Genomic DNA, 21075 nt, shown 5'->3' with positions numbered 1-21075 from the left:
TTGCCGTATGATTGGCCACGACGCGTCCTGAAGCTGCCTAATCGCGTACGAGCAGCTGCCTTAGCCTCCTTAGCTTGCAGGAGGAACATGGCGGACCGGCTCACACAGCTGCAGGACGCGGTGAACTCGGTGAGCAATTTCGCTCTATTGGTCTCTGTCTTCCCCTTTCCTGAGGTAAAACAAGAGAGGAAAAGGGGCCCGAGAAAAACACCCGTAAGTGGAGAAGCGGACTAAGGCAGGGCTTGGGCAAAAAGCGCTGGTGGCGGCGGGAGGCGGCGCGGCGTCCTGGGAGGTTTGAGGCCGGCTGCCGGCTTTGCGGAGAGCTGAGGGAGGGAGCAGCCTCTTTCGCCTGAAAAGTAGAGGATCTCTATCAGGACACTTAGGCGTCACGGTCCTGTCCTGTTCTCTGGGGACATTTTTATCTTATTGTCAGTAGTGCTTATGGGATCGTTTCTCTGTCGGGAGTAAGGGGAGAAGAAGCGGAAGCTTCTTTTTCCCTTATCAGTGTTAAAGACGTGGAAGAGAAACTGGGCTCTTGATGATTGGAGCTTTTTCGTTAAATGTCAGCCGAGGGTATTCCTTCCCCTGGACTTTCAGGTTGAGGTTAGAGTGATGGTGAGGTGAGAAGTTTTGTTTCATCTTAGTTGGTTCCTATAGACAAAGGGTTTCGTTCCGTCTCTTGGCGCTCTCTAGCATAAATCAGTTTGGGGAAAACTGACATCTTTATGAGAGTGAATCTTCTAATCCTTGTGTATGTTCCCGTTTATTTAAGTCGTCTTTAATGTGTCTCAAAAAGTCTATTTCCTGTTAAGGGCCCCCTTACTTTGATCCTTCTTATTATTTTTCCTTTTATGCCTAACTGGAAAGTATACGCAAACCAAAGGATTCATATAATCATTACCATTAACAGTTAAAGAGTTTCCCATTAGTAGTTACATTTCTTATTGTCATTCTATTTATAATTTGATGTCCCAGGCAAAAGGTATAGAGAGAATATGTTGACTGGAAAAATCTTAAGTATCTGGTCCCTTGCCAGTTTTTTCACACTGGAGGCTAAGAAGTTAGGATTCTTATTGTTGCATCAATCTTTGTTCACTTCAAGGTATGAATCTACTTGTGAAAAACTGATCTACTCTGTAAATAAGACCTTTTAGGACTGACTGAGAGGGCTAGCCCCTAAATGTTGATGAATTCACTAAGATAAATTCTACTTTATGGTGACTTGCCTGGGCTGCCAGCCAACTTCCCTCTGGGAGATATTCCTTTGAGGCTTTTCAGAATCAAATTGTAATGATGCTGCTGGGTAGAAATGTTATTTTAGGAGAAATGTTGCATATTCACACATGTCTTGTAACCAGAAAGATAGTAGGAGAAAGTGAACATGGCCTTAAGTCCAGGGTAAGCATGCTGATAATTGGATTTTGGAGAGAAACCTCTAGGTTAACTAGTATGAATGCCTACTGTGTGTGTAAGCACTATCATGTTTACAGAGAAATACTCCTTAAGGAGTTCACAGTCTCATTAGAAAGATGTCATATACTCAAGAGACATTTAAATAATGTAAAAGTAGTATTTGGTTAGGTAGTTTTAATGAATCAAGTGTCTTCAACTGTAAGTGCTGAGATAAATTGGAATATAGAGTGATAAGAATTAAAATAGAGGAAATCTTAATATTGATCTGAATTATAATTATTTGTAAAAGTATTAAAATAACATTTGTTTTACCCTCTTGAGAACTCCATGAGGGCAGAAACTATGTCTTATACACTGTATCGCTATGTTTATATACAATGCTTGTCATAGAGTTTTATTTTTGATAAGTATTTGTTGAATAAATGGATTTTGAGAGCTTTTGAAGAACACAACTGATAGCCGCAGTGTTGAGTATTTGTGCATGTGTGTTTATTCCTTAAAACAATGGTGTAATGTGAAAGTGTTCCCAATTTAAAAATGAAAAATCCTGCTCAGGTTACTAGAACCAGAATTGGAACCCACATTTGTACAGCTTCAGAGCACTTACTACTGCTCCATTACAAGTAGCAAAATGTGAACAACACAGTATAGTCAGGAATGAATTTATCACTAGTTAGGTACATATGAAGGATTAGTAGAAAATGAATAAGTAGAGTTGAGTTAGATTATTGAAAGCTTTGAAATAGCCTGAAGAGTTGGAGATTAATCTCAAAGGCCAAGTTGGGGCGAGCTCAAATTTTTTTTTAAAGGTTTATTTGAGAGAGAGAGAGAGGGTGCACACGAGCGGGAGGGGCAGAGGGAGAGGGAGAGAATCTTGAGCAGATTCTGCACACAGCCCAACACAGGGCTTGGTCCCACAACCCTGAGATAACTACCTGAGCCAAAACCAAGAGTTGGACACTTCACCAACTGTGCCACCCAGGCGCCCCTGAGCTCAAAATTTTTTTAGGCAGGGTAAAATAACAGTGAACTAGAAAACAATAAGGAGGCTGTTGTAATAATTACATTGTGAGATAATTGAACTAACACAGTGGCAATGACGATAGAAGGAAAAGGGAAAAGAAGGATTTGAATATGAAAGGAAAGTGAGTGAAGTTGGACTGGCTAATAACTAGGAGATTATGAATACAAATTAGATAGTAAACAAAGGAAACAGTTGATTTTGAGTTCTGTCATTTAAATAATGGCAGAGAAACTTAGTGGAAATGGTCATTCACTGATTTGAGGAAGTGAGGTTCAAGAGATCAGGACTCTGGAGGGAAGCTGGTTGGGAGGATAGGAGTCTTAAGTTTGCTGATTGTAAGGAATTGGTATTCTCGGTCTTCAGAACTGCTTAAGGAATACTTTTAGAGCAGTGGGAATTTACAACTTGAGTCATGGAGAAAAACATTTCCATATACTTGAGGTGGAGTCCTTTTTTTTTTTAATTGAGGTGTAATTGAGATAGAACATTAGTTTCAGGTGTACCACATAATGATTCAGTATTTGTGTATATTGTGAAACGATCACAATAAGTCTAGTTAATATGTCACCATACTGTAGTTACAAAGTTAAAATATTTTTCTTTTGATGAGACCTTCTAAGATTTACTCTTAGCAACTTTCAAAAATATAGCACAGTATTAACTGTAGTCACCATACTGTACATTATATCCCCATGACTTACTTATTTTATAACTGAAAGGTTGTACTTTTTGACCCCCTTCACCCTTTTTGCCCACCTTAACCCCACCTCACCTCTGATAACCACTAGTCTGTCCTCTGTGTGTGAGCTCAGTTTTTGTTTTGTTTAGATTCCACATATAGGTAACATCACGTAGTATTTGTCTTTCTCTGACTTATTTCATTTAGCATAATGCCCACAAATGGCAAGATTTGTCACATTCATGTCACAAATGGCAAGATTTCCCTCCCCCTTTTTTTAATGGCTGAATAATGTTCCTGTGTGTGTGTGTGTGTGTGTGTGTGTGTGTGTGTACCACAGTTTCTTTATTCATTCATCCATCAATGGCCTTTTTAAAGATTGTATGTATTTATTCATGAGAGACAGAGAGAGAGAGAGGCGGAGGGAGAAGCAGGCTCCCCGCGGAGCAGGGAGCCTGATGCGGGACTGGATCCTGGCCTTAAGACTTCTTAAGGTGGAATCTTTTCCACACTGTTTCTTTATACTTGTAACTACTTTAGTTTCAAAAAAAAAAAAAAAGGGACAGTGTACTTTGTATACGAGTTACACATTTTAAAATTTATCCTAGGGCCATACTTTTATTGGCCAGTCATATTTGCTCTTTCCTACCCACCCCCCCCAAAAATCCTTACTTATGCTTGTAACAAATACTGGCATATATTTCTCTTATCATTCTATTACCTTGGGAAGAAAACAAAGATTATCTTGTATTTCCTTTTAACTGTTTCAAGTATGTTGATACCAAACCTCATTTCTTTGCATGATTAAAACATTTAATCATTGTTAATAATAATTGGCTAATTTTATCCAAAATTATTCCTGTTCTATTCCCTTGCTCAGAGATCATTATTATAGAAACTTATTTTTGTTGCTATTACTGATAAAATCCTGAAAACTGATAAATCCTTTCTAACTCTGACATGTTTTCTTCGGCCTCAAGCTTGCAGATCAGTTTTGTAATGCCATTGGAGTGTTGCAGCAGTGTGGTCCTCCTGCTTCTTTTAGTAATATTCAGACAGCAATTAACAAAGATCAGCCCGCTAATCCTACAGAAGGTAAATAGATTTTCTTGGCTTCTCTTAGTTTGACCATCATATATATTACTTGTAATCCTTTAAAATTAAATTTATTGAGAAATGTAGCTTACTTATGGCTTTCTTACAGTTTTGTTGTTTGAGAATATTACTGCAAGTTTTGTTATAAAAGAAATGAATTTGTTACAGTCAATTTACATAACATCTCATAATTCCATTCATGTCAGATAACAGATTGTTACTCCTTTAGAGATGAATTTGTATGAATTTAGCTGAATTTCACTTGAGGGACCTTAATAAGGAAGTCATCCCATTTACAGATTTCTTTATTCGATTGACTGGCATATTGTCCTAAAAAATGAAATAATTATGTTTACTTCCCAATTTGAGTTAATAGTAAGGCTAATTCTCAAGCATGTAATAGGATTGGTGTGTTAAAATTACATTTTAATCATTCAAAGCCTAGTACAGAAAAAGTTTATGAACTTTCCCGGTTTCATTAGCTTCAAATTTAACTTCTTTTTCTGAAAACTTGACATTTCCTAATACTCTGAATGAGTGATATCTTTCCTTAGAATATGCCCAGCTTTTTGCAGCACTGATTGCACGAACAGCAAAAGACATTGATGTTTTGATAGATTCATTACCCAGTGAAGAATCTACAGCTGCTTTACAGGTAAAATCTTTTTTCCTTTGAGAAATTTGCTAGTAGAGAATTTTGATTAAAGGAGATAGATTTTTTTTTTTTTTTAATAATTTCTACCCCCAACATGGGGCTTAAACTCATGATCCCAAGATTAAGAGTCACACGCTCCTCTGACTGAGCCAGCTAGGTGCCCGAAAGGAGATTTAATACCTTTTGTTATGGCATTCAAAGTTTCATTATGATTAAGTTTTATTTATTTACTTAGTTATTTTAAAGATTTTATTTTTAAGTAATCTCTACACCCAACATGGGGCTCGAACTCACAACCCCCGGATCAAGAGTCGCATGCTCCACTGACTGAGCCAGCCAGGTGCCCCAAGATTAAATTTTAAAATTGAAGTTTTATTAATTGTACTGTAGTCTATTAAAGACCATGCTGTGTATATATGGTTGTCCAATTTTGAGCTATAAGGAAACTTCTATTTTTCTCAGTTTGGCTCTTTTCCTAGCAAAGAATGAGAGGAGGGTGGTATTCTGGGTGTGGAGTAGAATAGTAGCGTCCAAAAGCAGTGTGGAGGAGAGTCACATGTAGACATCCAGAGATCTCTAATTGAAAATTCATTCTTTTAAATAATTCATACAGGGAAAACTCTTAAAAGTTACCTGATTTTAGAATTTCTGACACAGAAATCTATTGTAATGGTTTGAGAGTCATCCAGATTTAGAAATAAATACTTCTATAGTTTTTTTTTCTTCTCAACTCTTACTAATCTCCAAGTTTTTCATTTCTCAAAAGATTTTTTAATTTGTGTCTTACAAAGGCTGCTAGCTTGTATAAGCTGGAAGAAGAAAACCACGAAGCTGCTACATGTCTGGAGGATGTTGTTTATCGAGGGGACATGCTTCTGGAAAAGATACAAAGTGCACTTGCTGATATTGCGCAGTCACAACTGAAGACAAGGAGTGGTACCCATAGCCAGTCTCTTCCAGACTCATAGTACCAGTATATACCATGTGGCTGAGAAAACTATTTCAGTGCCATTGAGAATTCTGCATCAAATTTAGATGTAAGCCTTACCGACAGTTACAGAAACATTAAGCACTATGACACATGTTACCTTTTTAGCTATTTTTAATAGTCTTCTATTTTCACTCTTGATAAGTAGGCCTCTAAAATTGCGATTGAACCAGCTTTAAACCATCATTATACCATCATTTTTTATTATCGAAATGAGGCAAATGTTGCATTAATGGTTATAATATAATTAAACAGATGTACTTTAAAATTCTGTTGTGACATTTCTATCTTTATTTTATCAAATTTCTACAGTCTTTTTTGTAAATCAAAACATCCCTCAAGCCAGAGGAGAGATGGTAAGTGTAGAGATATGGGACATTTCAATTTAGGCTGGTGTCCTTCTGCCTCTTCAGAGGTGACATTATATATGTTTGGAGCTTGAGCAAGGAAAGTTTCTGAAACCATGTTGCTTTTGAGAAACAGGATTATGGGGTACCTGGGTAGCTCAGTCAGTTAGGTGTCTGACTTCAGGTTGTGTTCCTGGGGATCACATGATCCCTGCTCAGCTGGGAGCCTGCTTCTCTCTCTCTCCCTCTGCCTGTCACTGCCCCTGGTTGTGTGCTCTGTTTCTCTTTTTCTTTCTGTCTGTGTCAAATAAATAAATAAAATCTTTAAAAAAAGAAAAAGAAACAGAGGGCTAGTGTGGCTGGATGAGAGATAAGATCACTTTTCTGGAAACATTCCTCTTTTTCCAGAACCTCATACCCATGCTACTTCATCTCCACATGTGTTTCTACTAAGAAATCATCTTCTCTATCTGTAGAATTCCTGTGCTATTTTGAGAGGATTTTTCTTCATCCTGAACTATCCTTTCCCATATCTTTTGACCTGCTTTTTTCATTCTTCTTCATTTGCCTTGTGAAGTATGTTCTGAGAGTCATCGATTCCTTCTCATCCTTTTTATTTATCTGAAGTTTCTGTCTTCTGATTTGTTAACCTTTGAATCTTTATTCCTGCATTTTAATCTGACCAGAACATAATTCAACATCAGTTACTTTAATTCATTTTCTACATTCCACCTTATTTTGTTACTGCTAACATTTGTGTCAGTATTCTCAAGTATGATTGTGTGTGTACTCAACTCTTCTCTTTGAATCCTCTGATTATTTCCACAAGAATGCTGGAGTTGAAATGTATTCTACATTGTAACTACTTCTGTCTCCTGAGGCTACCTTTTTCTGAATATCCTGAGCTACATTTCCTATGATCTGTTACTACTATCCGGAGTTTAAAGATTTTGGAGTTTAAGAAAGTGCAAGAACAATAGTCTGAGATTCTGCCCGTTATTCCCATCATAATCAAGCTCTTCCACAGTTCTCAAAAAATACTGCTTAGGGGCACATTTTAACTCCAGAATACAATTTATATAGAGTCATTGATTTTTAAAGTAATATTAAATGTTATCTATACTAATAGATACTTAAGATGTTGGCTTATTCTATCTGGCATCACTTAAAATGCGTTTTATTTGTTTAAGATTTTTTTATTTTTAATTTTTCAGGCTTGAGCTCACAACCCTGAAATCAAGAGTCACATGCTCTACCGACTGAGCCAGCCAGGCACCCCATGAGTAATCATGCTTTCTTTTTTACATTTTGTTTTATTTAAGTAATCTCTACACCTAACACTAGGCTTGAACTCACAACCTCAAAATCAAGAGGCACACAAGTCCTCTGACTGAGACAGGTACCCGTTTAAAATGAATTTTATTTTTATTTTTTTTAAAAGATCTTATTTATTTGAGAGCGAGAGAGTGAGTGAGAGAGAGCACAAGCCAGGAGTGGGGAGGGGGGAGAGGCAGAGGGAGAAGCAGACTCTGAGCAGGGAGCCTGCCACAGGGCTTCATCCCAGGACCCTGGGATCATGACCTGAGCAGAAGGCAGATGTTTAACTGACTGAGCCACCCAAGCGCCCCATAAAATGAATTTTATTTTTAAATACTAGCATGAGATAGAAGATAACTCACAAAAGAAAGTAATATTCAAAGTACTGAGCAATACAATTAGCCCCAAGAGAGAAGTACAAAAAGTTTATAGCCTTAAGCTGGTAGACTACTGTTATCCTTACCTGAGATTATTTTATATTTGAAATTGCCTGTTGTTTCCTAGTTTAAGGTGTTATAGAAAAAGGACAATACACATTCTGAAATATTCATAAAGATTATATAACATAATTCATAAAGACTGTATATAACAGGGCGCCTGGGTGGCTCAGTTGGTTAAGCGACTGCCTTCGGCTCAGGTCATGATCCTGGAGTCCCGGGATCGAGTCCCGCATCGGGCTCCCTGCTGAGCAGGGAGTCTGCTTCTCCCTCTGACCCTCCCCCTTCTCATGTACTCTCTCTATCTCATTCTCTCTCTCAAATAAATAAATAAAATATTAAAAAAAAAAAAAAAAAGACTGTATATAACAGCTTCTCTTAGCCATCATTTTGTGGACATGGCTGTTGGATGAGGAAGTCCTAAAAGCGGAAATGGATGTATGGGCAGTGATCGTTTTGCTACCTGGTACACGGCTTTGGGAGGACAGAAGACAATGGATGTCTGTGTCTTTCATCTCCTGATTCCTCCCTCCCTTCCCTTCTACCCAGATCTAAGTTGTTTTAAGGAGAAACCTCATTAAAGATGGGGCTATGGTCTCTCTCTTCCCAAAGGACCATAGACTCTATATCCCTGTTGGAATTTTCTGGAGGATTAAGGAAAGAAGGGACACAACCCTTCATGGCTTTGTTGGATGTGGGTGCCCAAGTGACTGTCATACTTGGTCTAGTGGGGAGAAGGGACAGGCAAATTCAACTTTGGGTCTAGGCAAAGTAACCAGTGAGGACATTAAATATAACTTTATTGCTAAATATAACTTCGAGGCGGAGCTGGTAATACTGTGGTCATGGGTTCTACTGTGAATGTATTATTGGAATAGACATCCTGTACACTTCCTGTAATTTCTATAATTCCTCACACAAATGCCAGAGATGATACTCCCATTTAGGATATGCTAAAGGTAGAGAGGTAGTCGTGTGACGTGTAAAACAATCCCCAACCCATCTATCTCTCTGTCCTTTGTCCTTTTGCACTTCATAAAATGCCTGGCAACTGACAACACTGCTCCTGGAAAACAGTTAAGGTCCTCCATCCTACTGTATTCCTGGCAATGGCTTACTGCAGAGAACCACCTTTCCCTGTATGACTTTGTTCTCATGTGACGAAGCTAGACCTAGACCTCCAAATTCCCATTCTTTGTCTCATAAATGGTTAGTTGAACTGTTTGTCCCTACAGACCAATCTGGACAAAATGCCCTAAAATGACCTGATCAGACTTTAGGCTTCTCCCCTCACAAACCCCTGAATTTTAATCCACCCTCAGTCAACCTGCACTGGAATGTGGAATAGTATCTCCTCAGTGACACCTCCTGAAAATTAACTGACCACTAAAAAAGACTTTTACCAATCAACTGTCCCATTATATCACCTGCTCATCTCCTTCACACTCGGATTTTTCTATCATGGTTTACATATTCTTTTCTATTAAAGTTATTTTCCACCTGATCTTTGAGACAGTTGGAGATCTTATGGTCAGAGTGTTCTCATTGCCACAATATTTTCCAATAAAGTTTTTCTGTACCTAAGTCTGGATCTGTTTTTACTTGATACCACTTGTATAGGAAAAAAACCCTCATCTTTCTCATCACATACCCCCAGGGGCTAAAGCTGGGGCAAAGTGGGCTGAGGCACTCATTGTGAAGTAATAAGAAATCTCTCAGAACATCTTATGTATACATTTAGGATAAAATTCATAAGGAAAATATTAATAGTAAATACTAAAAACCCAACCTTAAGAAGTGTAAATAACTCAGGGATGAAAGAAGAAATTACAATGGAGATTAGGACATAATTCAGAACTTAATGAAAATATTATGCATAGAAATGTGGGGAATGCAAAGGAGGCGAACTTGCAGCATAATAAATCATTAGTCAAGATGTCTTCAGCGTCTGAGCCTCCCAGCTTTAAAAAGAAACCACCCAAAGAGACAGACTTTCGAAACTCAAGGCTCAGAGGTCCATACAAAAACCTTATTTTGAGTTGTGAATCCAGAGCTCTTCATTAATCCTAACAAACCTGTAATGGCTTTTGGATTCACGTAGCTTACATTGGTTATCTACAACCAGCACAAGAGAAAACAAAGAACCTCTCTGGAGCTATTGATAGTGAGGGACACATCTATGAGGAGGAAAACATGGATTACTTCGTACTGCAGTGGAACTTTTTTTTTAGGATTTTTTTTATTGTTATCTTAATCACCATACATTACATCATTAGTTTTTGATGTAGTGTTCCATGATTCATTGTTTGTGCATAACACCCAGCGCTCCACGCAGAATGTGCCGTATTTAATACCCATCACCAGGCTAACCCATTCCCCCACCCCCTGCAGTGGAACTTTTTTGAGGGCTCTGAAATCTTCAGATGAAAGACAGTGTGCAGTGTCATGCTTCTTGTTCTAGAATACGTTGATGAGGAAAGAAGGTAGCAGTTGCAACCAGGCCACTAGAGTAAATTTCATCCTTGCAGAGCTGCAGCCCTTGCCCCACTCTCCACAACAAGAGCATCTCAGTATTTTTCTTAAGTCCTTGCATAAACGTGCCATGAGAATGGAAGTCTTTTTTGTTAATTATTAAGTTCTATATAATAAAAGTATCCAGTGCTGTTAAAACAGAAAAACTTGTGGCATTCTTCTAAGCATTTAGGAGAAAATGCAAGTATTACCTTCCTTATATTAGGGAAAAAGGCTGATAATTCATGAGCTAAGCTTCCAATTGAAAGAAGGAAGGAAATAATGAAAGCAGCAGAAGAAATAAAACAACCATACCATGAGAAAATAAGGAAAGCCCAAAGTCAGGCTTGAAAAAGTAATGAAATTGACAGCTTAGGCAAGTTTGATCAAGGAAAAAAAATGATGTAAATAAACAATATGAAGAGTTAAAAAGTCATATACATTGATTTTTAAAATACTTTTTAAACAAAGATTTTATTTATTAGAGAAGGCGCACATGAACCTGCACAAGCAGGGGGTAGGGGCAAAGGGAGAGGGAGAAGCAGACTCCCCGGAGAACAGGGAGCCCAAGGTAGGACTCAGTTCCAGGACCCAGAGGTGACCCTAGCTGATGGCAGACGCTTAACTGAGCCACTATGGCGCCTGCACTGATTTTAAAATATTGAGAAAATTTGAGTAATGTTATGCCAATAAATTTCAAAATTTTTGATAAATAGGGCATATTCCTAGACAAAAATAATGTAGCAAATAGGCTCAAGGAGATATATAAATCATGGTCATATAACCTTTATAAAATTTTAGTCAAAAGTCTTCACAAATAAAGCACTAAGTCTAGAGATTAGTTTTCTTAAACATTCAGAAAAATTCTAATTTCACACAAAATAAAGCTCATTACCAAAATTTCACGGAAAATACAGAAATGATAACCAATCCTGCTCATGAATATGAAAAACTATTAGCAAATTAAAAGCCATTAGGTATTAAAAATTGAATATGTCACAAATTTATGTTTAGTCCCAGGGATACATGGCAATTTTTATAAATTACTTTGTATTTTTATGAATGATAAGATGCCCACAATTTTTTTTCTTGATTGTATCTTAAATTGGAATATTCAGTGGGTGGTTGTTTTTTCCTTCCTCATTGGAACATATAATGGTATGTTTTACAATTGCTAGAATCTTTGATTAAAAATAGTAATTTGCGCAGTAGGTTAAAATCAGAATCATGTGATCATGTAACTTGATAAAATTCAACATCTATTTATGAAAAAGGCTTTTGGCAAAGGAGAAACAAAAAATTTTTAAATATAAAGGGTATCTTACAAAATACAGTGAGCATCATCTTGAAAGTTCAAATGTATTTCCTTTCAGTTTGAGAACAAGACAAGGATGACTGCTATAAATATTATCTACTCATCTTTGGCTGATAGTCCTAACCAATATATCTAAGCATGAGAAGGAAATAAAAATTATAAGATAAAAAAAGGAAAAAATTCTTATTATTTAAAGATGAAATAATAACCTGGAGAGAAAATCAAGAGGATTCCATAGATATATTTTGGAATGGTTGTTGAATGTAAAAACAATGTGCAACCCATCAGCCACAAATAGTAGGAAAAAATACTTTTTTTAAAAAAGATTTTATTTATTTGAGAGTCAGCATGAGATAGAGAAAGCATGAGCAGGGGGAGCAGCAGAGGGAGAAGCAGACTCCCTGCTGAGCAGGGAGCCAGATATGGGACTCAATCCCAGGACCGTGGGATCATGATGTGAACTAAAGGCAGACACCCTACTGAGCCACCCAGGAACCCCAGAAAAAAATACTTTTAAAAAATATTTTCCAGGGCCACCTGGGTGGTGCAGTCAGTTAAGTGTCCAACTCTTGTTTTGGGCTCAGGTCATGATCTCAGGGTCATGGGATGGAGCCCCTGTCGGGCTCTAAGCTCAGCACAGAGTCTCCTTGAAATTCTCTCTCCTTCTCCCTCTGCCCCTCCCGCTTGTTCTCTCTCTCTCAATAAATAAATAAAACCTTAAAAATTTTTTTCCATAGTATCAAAAATGATGTTTCAAGGAATAAGTACAACTCAAATGTAAGAAAAATTGAAAAAATTCTAAAACAATTTTAAAAACTGAAAAACAGTAATACTATCTTATATGGAACAGAAGAGTCAATATTGTAAATACGACAATTTTCCTTAACAGACTCATATAAATACAATTTTAACTAGGCTTCCAACTGAGATTTCTGTGGAAATTGACAAGTTATTTCTAAAATTTATTGAAAGTACAAAATGTCAGTAGATATCAAGATACTCGTGACGAAAGATAACATAATGACAGAGCTTGCTTTAATAGTAATTAACACAGGGGCACCTGGGTGGCTCAGCTGGTTAAGTGTCTGCCTTCGGCTCAGGTCATGATCCCAGGGTCCTGAGAATGAGCACGGCATCAGGCTCCCTGCTCACAGGGGAGTCTGCTCCTCTCCCTCTCTCTCTCCCTCTGAGGCTTTCTCGCTCTATCTCAAATAAATAAAATATTTTAAAAAATAGTAATTAACACAGCATATTAGTACAGGGATAGACAAATAGACCAATGGAAGAGAATGGAGATATCTAACAGAAATCCACACAGGAAAACTTGATTTTGACAGAGATGATGCTATAAATCACTGGGGAAAGAATAGAAATGGTGCTGGAACATTGGTTATGTCTATGCCATATATTAAAGTCAATGACTATGCGGTTTCTTTTTGGGGTGATGAAAGTGTTCTGAAATTAGTCATGATAGCTCTGTGAATATACTAAAGACACTGAATTGTATACTGTAAGAAGATTAATTTTATAGTATGTGAATTATATCTTAATAAAACCATTATTTAAAAAATCCATGCCAGGTGGATTAAAAACATATGTGAAGGACAAATACCTAAAATGTTTTAGAATACATTGTTAGGAAAATATTTTTATGACTTCAGGATAGGAAAGCATTTTTAAAAATAGATACAGAAAGTTCACATCATAAAGGAAAATAACCCAAAAATTACAATAAGCAATATGTGTCAGACACTGTTTCAAACGTACATATATTAACCAATTTAGAGAAGGTTAAATTGAACTGCATTAAAATTTAGACCTTCTGTTCATCAGAAGACTCCATAAAGAGAGTGAAAATGCAAGCTCAACTTGGAAGCAGTTATTTGCAGCACTTGTAACTGCACAAAGGGTTAGTATCTAGAATAGATAAAACCCTCCTATGAAATCAGAATCAATAGGAAAAAGATGAACAATCCATTAGAAAAATTGCAAAATAGTCATTTCATAGTAGAGAAATGGCCATTAAAGAAACAGAAATCCTCCACCTCATTGGTAATCAGAGAAATTTGAATCTGGTTTTCTAGGTCTTTAGGAAGGTTTGCTTTTCAAGGTAGGAAGACAAGCATACTTATTTTTTAATTTAATACTTTGCTAGCTTGATTTATGAACTTTATACATTTGGATATGTGGTCCATAGATTTCCATGTATTCTTGAACAGGGCTACATGTATTCAGGGCAGGCCTATAAATGTATGTTTATATAACTTAAAGAAAAGCAAGTTGATTCCAAAGACAAAATTTACGGCTGTGACTAATCTCTGGTGAGGGGAAAGGGATGCCATTAGGGAAGAGCACAGAGGAAGTTTTTAGGTAATATAATGATATTCCTGAACTGAGAGGTATGTATTTAATAAAACAATATTTATTGCAAACTATATTTATTTTCTTTCTTTCTTTTTTTTTTTTTAGAGAAAGAGAGAGCAAGAGAACAAGTGCCAGCAGGTGGGGAGGGGCAGAGGGAGAGAGGGAATCTTTTTTTAAAAATTTTTTATTGTTATGTTAATCACCATACATTACATCATTAGTTTTTGATGTAGTGTTCCATGATTCATTGTTTGTGCATAACACCCAGTGCTCCACGCAGAAAGTGCCCTCTTTAATACCCATCACCAGGCTAACCCATCCTCCCACCCCCTTCCCCTCTAGAACCCTCAGTTTGTTTTTCAGAGTCCATCATCTCTCATGGTTCATCTCCCCCTGTGATTCCCCCCTTCATTCTTCCCCTCCTGCTATCTTTTTTTTTTCTTAACATATGTTGCATTATTTGTTTCAGAAGTACAGATCTGTGATTCAACAGTCTTGCACAATTCACAGTGCTCACCAGAGCACATACCCTCCCCAATGTCTATCACCCAGCCACCCCATCCCTCCCACCCCCCCCACTCCAGCAACCCTCAGTTTGTTTCCTGAGATTAAGAATTCCTCATATCAGTGAGGTCATATGATACATGTCTTTCTCTGATTGACTTATTTCGCTCAGCATAGCGCCCTCCAGTTCCATCCACATCTTTGCAAATGGCAAGATCTCATTCCTTTTGATGGCTGCATAATATTCCATTGTATATATATATACCACATCTTCTTTATCCATTCATCTGTCGATGGACATCTTGGCTTTTTCCACAGTTTGGCTATTGTGGACATTGCTGCTATAGACATTGGGGTGCACGTACCCCTCCGGATCCCTACATTTGTATCTTTGGGGTAAATACCCAGTAGTGCAATTGCTGGATCGTATGGTAGCTCTATTTTCAACTTTTTGAGGAACCTCCATACTGTTTTCCAGAGTGGTTGCACCAGGGGAGAGAGGGAATCTTAAGCAGACTCCATGCCCAGTGTGAACTCACATGATGCTCAGTCTCATGACCCTGAGATCATGACCTGAGCTGACATCAGGAGTTGGATGCTTAACCAATTCAGCCACCCAGGCGCCCCTGATGCAAACTATATCTAAAGGTCATGTTTTCAATAATAAGGTATAAAGCAGCATAATATATTGTTTTCATCTGTGTTTGAATTTAGGCAAAACTTGTTTGCTCTTAGCTATTACAGATACTGTTGGAAGAGGCTGTTCAATCTTCCTCCACATGTCTGACTCACATTCTGTCTGCCATATTCCTTCTCAAAAGTTCAACAGTAGGTAGAATTTAGAGAGATAAACTTATAAACTTCCTGTTACCATGTTCCTGCTCCTTATCCAGTCTCTGCCTATTTAGGGTTCTCATTTTTTTTTTTCTTTCTGGTTGCTGAAGGAAGGCCTCAGATAGGAGGAAAAACTCCATTAAGGCCCTGATGCTGCAGGTTGGAGCTTCTGAGACCAAACAGCAACACTTCACCACAAGAGGGCAGTTTGACCCTGACTTTTGGTTCTATTCACGAAGTAGTTGGATAGGGTATTTTGTGACCCAGAGGGATACCTGGGATTTATCTAGTTTGGTAGCAGTAGCCACATGTGTGTGTTCGTGTGTGTGTGTTGTGTGTGTGTGTTAGACAGGGCGCACATTAAAAATCTGCTACATCCTAGCTGAAGGGCAGCCCTATATGGCAAAGCAATGTAAAAACTGCTTAAAGCACTGCCACCTACTAGCCGTGTGACCTTGGGCAGGTTACCTGTGTCTCAGCACAACTGTAAAATATATTTTATATTATATATAAGGATAATATTACTAATTACCTCGTGAGATTGTTATCAAGAGTAAATGAATTTATATATGTGCAGTAGTCCAGCATCATCCTCTAGGACATACATGGTTTTTGTAGGAGCCAGACTAGTGAATTATATAAGGATGTGGTAGATCACAGTCCTTGGATTCTTCATGTCTTTAAGGGTGGCTTTATTTATTTATTTATTTATTTTTAAAGATTTTATTTATTTATTCATGAGACACAGAGAGACACACACACAGAGAGAGAGGCAGGTTCCCCATGGAGCAGGGACCCCGATGCAGGACTCGATCCCAGGACCCCGGGATCATGACCTGAGCTGAAGGCAGAAGCTTAACCAACTGAGCCACCCAGGCGCCCTTTAAGGGTGGCTTTAATTTCTGCCATAGTTCCAGGCAATATTTTTTTTTTATTTACAATATTTATAATGACATTTTATAATATTTTTTCAAATTTTTACAATATTTGTTTTTATTTATAATATCGCATTGTTTTTAATTTACTATCTGGGCCAAGGTAGAGTGGGAGGGACAGTTTCAGAGTTTCCATTGGCTTTTCCCACTTCCAAAGCTCTTATGCTATGGGCTGAAAAACTAACGTGGGAGTCCTGCTCACTATAAAGTTTAGTGATGGGGAAAATGATCACTGGATGAGTCATGGAACCGATGAAGCTACTATGTGTGAGATCTTGGCCAGGACACCATTTATTATTTATTATTAACTTCCCCAACAGGGGGACCATCATAATGCTTTGGATTCTCAGGTATTAATGTCAAATCAGATCCTAGAGCCAACATTCCTCAAGATGCCTTGGTATTTCTCTTTCCCTTGTATACAGTGACCTGAATAAATGCCCATAGGTCCCTTTGGGGTAGGTCTGAGAGAATTATCTAAACGTTTGCTATGGTGTTGTATGGTTTTCTCATGGGAACTCCACATAAAATCAATGGGTTCTGAACCTGAAAGGGGGTTCAGGCTTGGAAATAGGGAAGAGACCATGACTTTCTATTGAGACAGGTGCTCTCAGGAGTTTAATCATCCATCCTTGTTTTCTTTTGATTGTATTGACTGAGCAATGCTGACTATCTCTCTTGCCCTTAAGGACCTGTGCTCTCTTAATCTCTATAGCTCTCTGAGTCAGGGTCCCCATTACTAGCCACCCTGACTTTGCAGCTCATTATGATAATTGAGCCCACATTTCTTCTGATAGTTAAGCACTGCCACATGGTCTGTGTTTTTAGGGATCCTATCATTCCCATTCTGTCAAGTAGCCCAGTGTGGTGCCATTGTCTCCTACCATCAGCCTTGGCCACTGGTGAGCTAGCTCTGGTGTGCTAGCTCTTCTCAGCTCTTACAAGAGCTGACTGTTACATTTTTTAGGAATATTATAAGCCAGTTGTTAAACAGAAGATGTTAAATGTTATAGGACAGGAGAATGATCCTATATTGATAGACTCTTTCTTGTCCAACTTTATGTTCTATCTTCTTGATTCGATACCCTCCTGTCATGTCCCAGTCCCATACATATTTTCTCAGCTCCTGCCAGTACACCTTTGTTAGGTCCTATAGCACCTTTTCCTCCTCAGCAGGGCTTGCTGTGTCAGATTGTGATTGATGCTAGGTTATTACCTGGTAGCTGGGATATGAGGTATGGTTATATCCTGTACAAAGGTGGATGGGGATGGCATTTGTCCTGCAAAGCAGAGATTCTGCATCACCTTCCAGGACTAGGTAAAGCTAGCTTTCAATGGGGAGGAGTTTGAGGATTTAAGATTTTTGAGTGCTTAAACCATAAAGTCCCCATTCTAAGTCTTAGGGTCACTCCTTCCTAATCAATGCCCCGACCTTGGTAAAGTTGACTTGCCTGGGTTGAGAATCAAATATTTCTGGAGCTTCACTTATCTTATAATTAAAGGCTGAATCTGATTTTCACCTTCTGCCTTTAGACTACAAGAGCTGAGTGTGTACTACCAAGGAAGACTTCTGGCTTTTATGCTTTGCCTTAAATTGGTAATTAATACCTCTAGCCTTTCATTTTTCTCCCCAATGCATTGATTAATAGCACTTAGCAACAACCATCATATTCCAGCCTCCCCCCCCTTTTTTTTACAAATTATTGAGGTACAATTGATGATAATAAACTTTACATGTGGATGGGAGATAAGTTTTGACATACCCATACACTCATGAAACCATTATCAAAGTCAAAATAACATTTCCATCAACCCCCAAATTTCCTCCTGAATCTTTTTAATTTATCCCTCTTTCCATCCCCATTCTCAGGTAACTTTGATCTGTTTTTTTGTCACCATAGTTTAGTTTGTATTTTCTAGAATTTTATATAAATGGAATCATATAGTATGTAATCTTTTTGTCTGGTTTCTTCCATTAAGAATGATTTTGAGATTTGTACAGGTTGTTGAGTTTATCCAGTAATCCATTCTTTTTTACTGTCGAATAGTATTTAATGGATATACCAAATGTGTTTATCCTCCCACTTGCTGATGAATATTTGGGTTGTTTCTAGGTTTGGTTTTTATGAATACAGCTGCTATATACAAGTCTTTGTATGGACATATTTTACTTTTTCTTGAATAAATATCTAGGAGTGGAATGGCTGGAGTACTTGTTAGGTATATATCTAACTTCTTAAGACACTGCCAAACTATTTTACAAAGTTGTACTATTTTACTTTCTCATTGGCAATGTATGAGAGTTCCAGTTGTTCCACACCTTTGCCAACACTTAGTAAAGTCTTTGAACTTTAGCCATTCTAGTAGATGTGTAGTGGTAACTCCCGAAAGCTTCTTTGTGCCCCTTCAAAATTCCTTCTTTTATTCCCTCCCTGTAACTGTTTCCTGTCCCCAGGCAACCACTAATCTGTTTTCTATCACTATAGATTAGTTTGTATTTTCTAGAATTTTATATAAATAGAATCACACAGTATGTATTTTGTATGGCTTCTTTCACTTAGCATAATTATTTTGAGATACACCCATGTTGCAGCATGTATCAATAGTTCATTCGTTTTACTGCTGTGTATTATTCCATTGTATGGATGTACCATAGTTTACCAATTCATCTGTTGATGGACATTTAGATTTTTCTAATTTTCGTCCAACACAAATAGTGCTATGAACATTTATGTGCAAGTGTTTGTATGGACATATGCTTCTATTTCTCTTGGTTAAATACCTAGGAGTAAAATGACTGGATCATATAATAGGCGTATATTTAACTTTTTATTTTTTATTTTTATTTTTTAGCTTTTATTTATTTATTTGACAGAGAGAGACAGTGACAGAGGGAACACAAGCAGGGGGAGTGGGAGAGGGAGAAGCAGGCTCCCCGCTGAGCAGGGAGCCTGATGTGGGGCTCGATCCGAGGACCCTGAGATCATGACCTGAGCCGAAGGCAGACGCTTAACGACTGAGCTACCCAGGCGCCCCTATATTTAACTTTTTAAAAGAATCTGCAAAACTGCTTTCAAAGTGGTTGCATGGAAATAAGAAAGAAACAAACATACAAAAAACAGCATTTAATCTGTCATTTCAATGGAAAGGGAACATTTAACAATGAGTAAGAATATGCATCTGCATTTGGAAAGAAACTCCTCTGTATAAGACATTTGTATACATTAAGACATTGTACAAACATATAAGACATTTTGATAACAGATGTCTGAAAATATTTCCATCATTGTGGGATTTTTTTTTTGCCAAAAGTGATTTATGTCATCTATAAAATTGTATTATCTAAACTCTTAAAATGTATCTAAAATAAAATTTTCTAATCTATTTTTAAATATTCCAAAAGGTTAGTTTTGAACCCGTTTGTTTAAAATATGAAAATGCAAAAACTTTTAGTGCTTACAAGAACAACTTATTGATATCTGGGAAGATAGAAATTTACTACATAAATGTTTTTAAAATATTTTTATATTTTTAAAATAGATAGATGGGTTGATTTAGTAAATGCATAAATTCAACTTGAATTCATAATTCTTTGCAAGATCTTTTTTAGCTGTGAGAACCATTAACACCAAATATTGAAATAAACTAAATGTGTAACCAGAACTTCACATCACTTTATCCCATGGTACCAAACCAAATTTTATAGAAACAAACGATTCAATTACATTTCTCTCACTAAAATTTCTTTGGTGAAGGCAAGGAAATCTTTTATTTATAATAAAATAAGCTATTTTATTATAAATTACATAATTATAATTATATACATATAATTGTATATATGTTATATTATATATAAATTATTATTCCATTTAAGAATAGTGTTTATTTCTATCTCATCCTTTCAAAATTTCTCTCTTTGGAGGTGTGACTTATAATGTATAAAATATATTACCATAGCACTAACCTATATAGTTTATAAAGAAATAAATATGCATATATCAGGGATATCAGTTCAACATTGCTTAGATGGGGTGTCCAATTAAAAAGTTTGGGGATCATAGGCCTATGTGATGACAAAACAACCCATATACTTAAGTAAATATCAGGTCATCTCAATGGCAACATTTAGTCAAAATATTTTTCTAGGGCAGTCCTCCTCTCAAAAAAAACCTAGAAAGCAGTACTTTTAATTCAGGTATTAGTGTACTATGTTATTATTAGAGAACCATTTTTAAAGTGTGGCCCGCAGACCCGGGGTCTGCAAAGTCAAAACTATTTTCATAATAATGCTGACATGACTCGCCTTTTTCACTCTGTTGGCATTTGTACTGATGGGGCAAAAATAAATGGTGGATAAAACCACTAGAGCCTTAGCATGAATCAAGACCCTGAAACCAAACTAGTCATGATATTCTTCACTGTCACACACTCACAGAAACAAAACAAAAAAAATCTAGTTCACTTAAGAATGCCCTTGATGAAGCAGTAAAAATTAATTTTATTAAATCTTGACTCTCAAGTATACATCTTTTCATGATACTGTATGACAAAAAATAGGAAGCATACATACAGCACTTCTGCTGCATATCCAAGTATTATGGTTGTATTGGGGAAAAAGAACTTATACAATTTTTTTGACTTGTGAGCTCTACGAGCT

At 37.1% G+C, this 21075-nt stretch overlaps 1 protein-coding gene across 1 annotated transcript; it reads left to right on the top strand.

Moving 5' to 3' along the window:
* On the top strand, nt 1-6122 carry MED21 (mediator complex subunit 21). The gene is made up of 4 exons (XM_027595727.1): nt 1-129; nt 4097-4211; nt 4766-4866; nt 5658-6122. The coding sequence occupies exons 1-4, from the start codon at nt 88-90 to the stop codon at nt 5832-5834; spliced, it is 435 nt and encodes a 144-aa protein (XP_027451528.1). The 5' UTR covers nt 1-87; the 3' UTR covers nt 5835-6122.
* The last annotated feature ends 14953 nt before the right edge of the window (nt 6123-21075 follow it).

The sequence above is a fragment of the Zalophus californianus genome, chromosome 9 (assembly GCF_009762305.2).
Source record: "Zalophus californianus isolate mZalCal1 chromosome 9, mZalCal1.pri.v2, whole genome shotgun sequence".
Taxonomy (NCBI): Eukaryota; Metazoa; Chordata; class Mammalia; order Carnivora; family Otariidae; genus Zalophus; species Zalophus californianus.
Note: the sequence above shows the minus strand (reverse complement) of the source record. Positions and strands in the feature narration are given on the sequence as shown.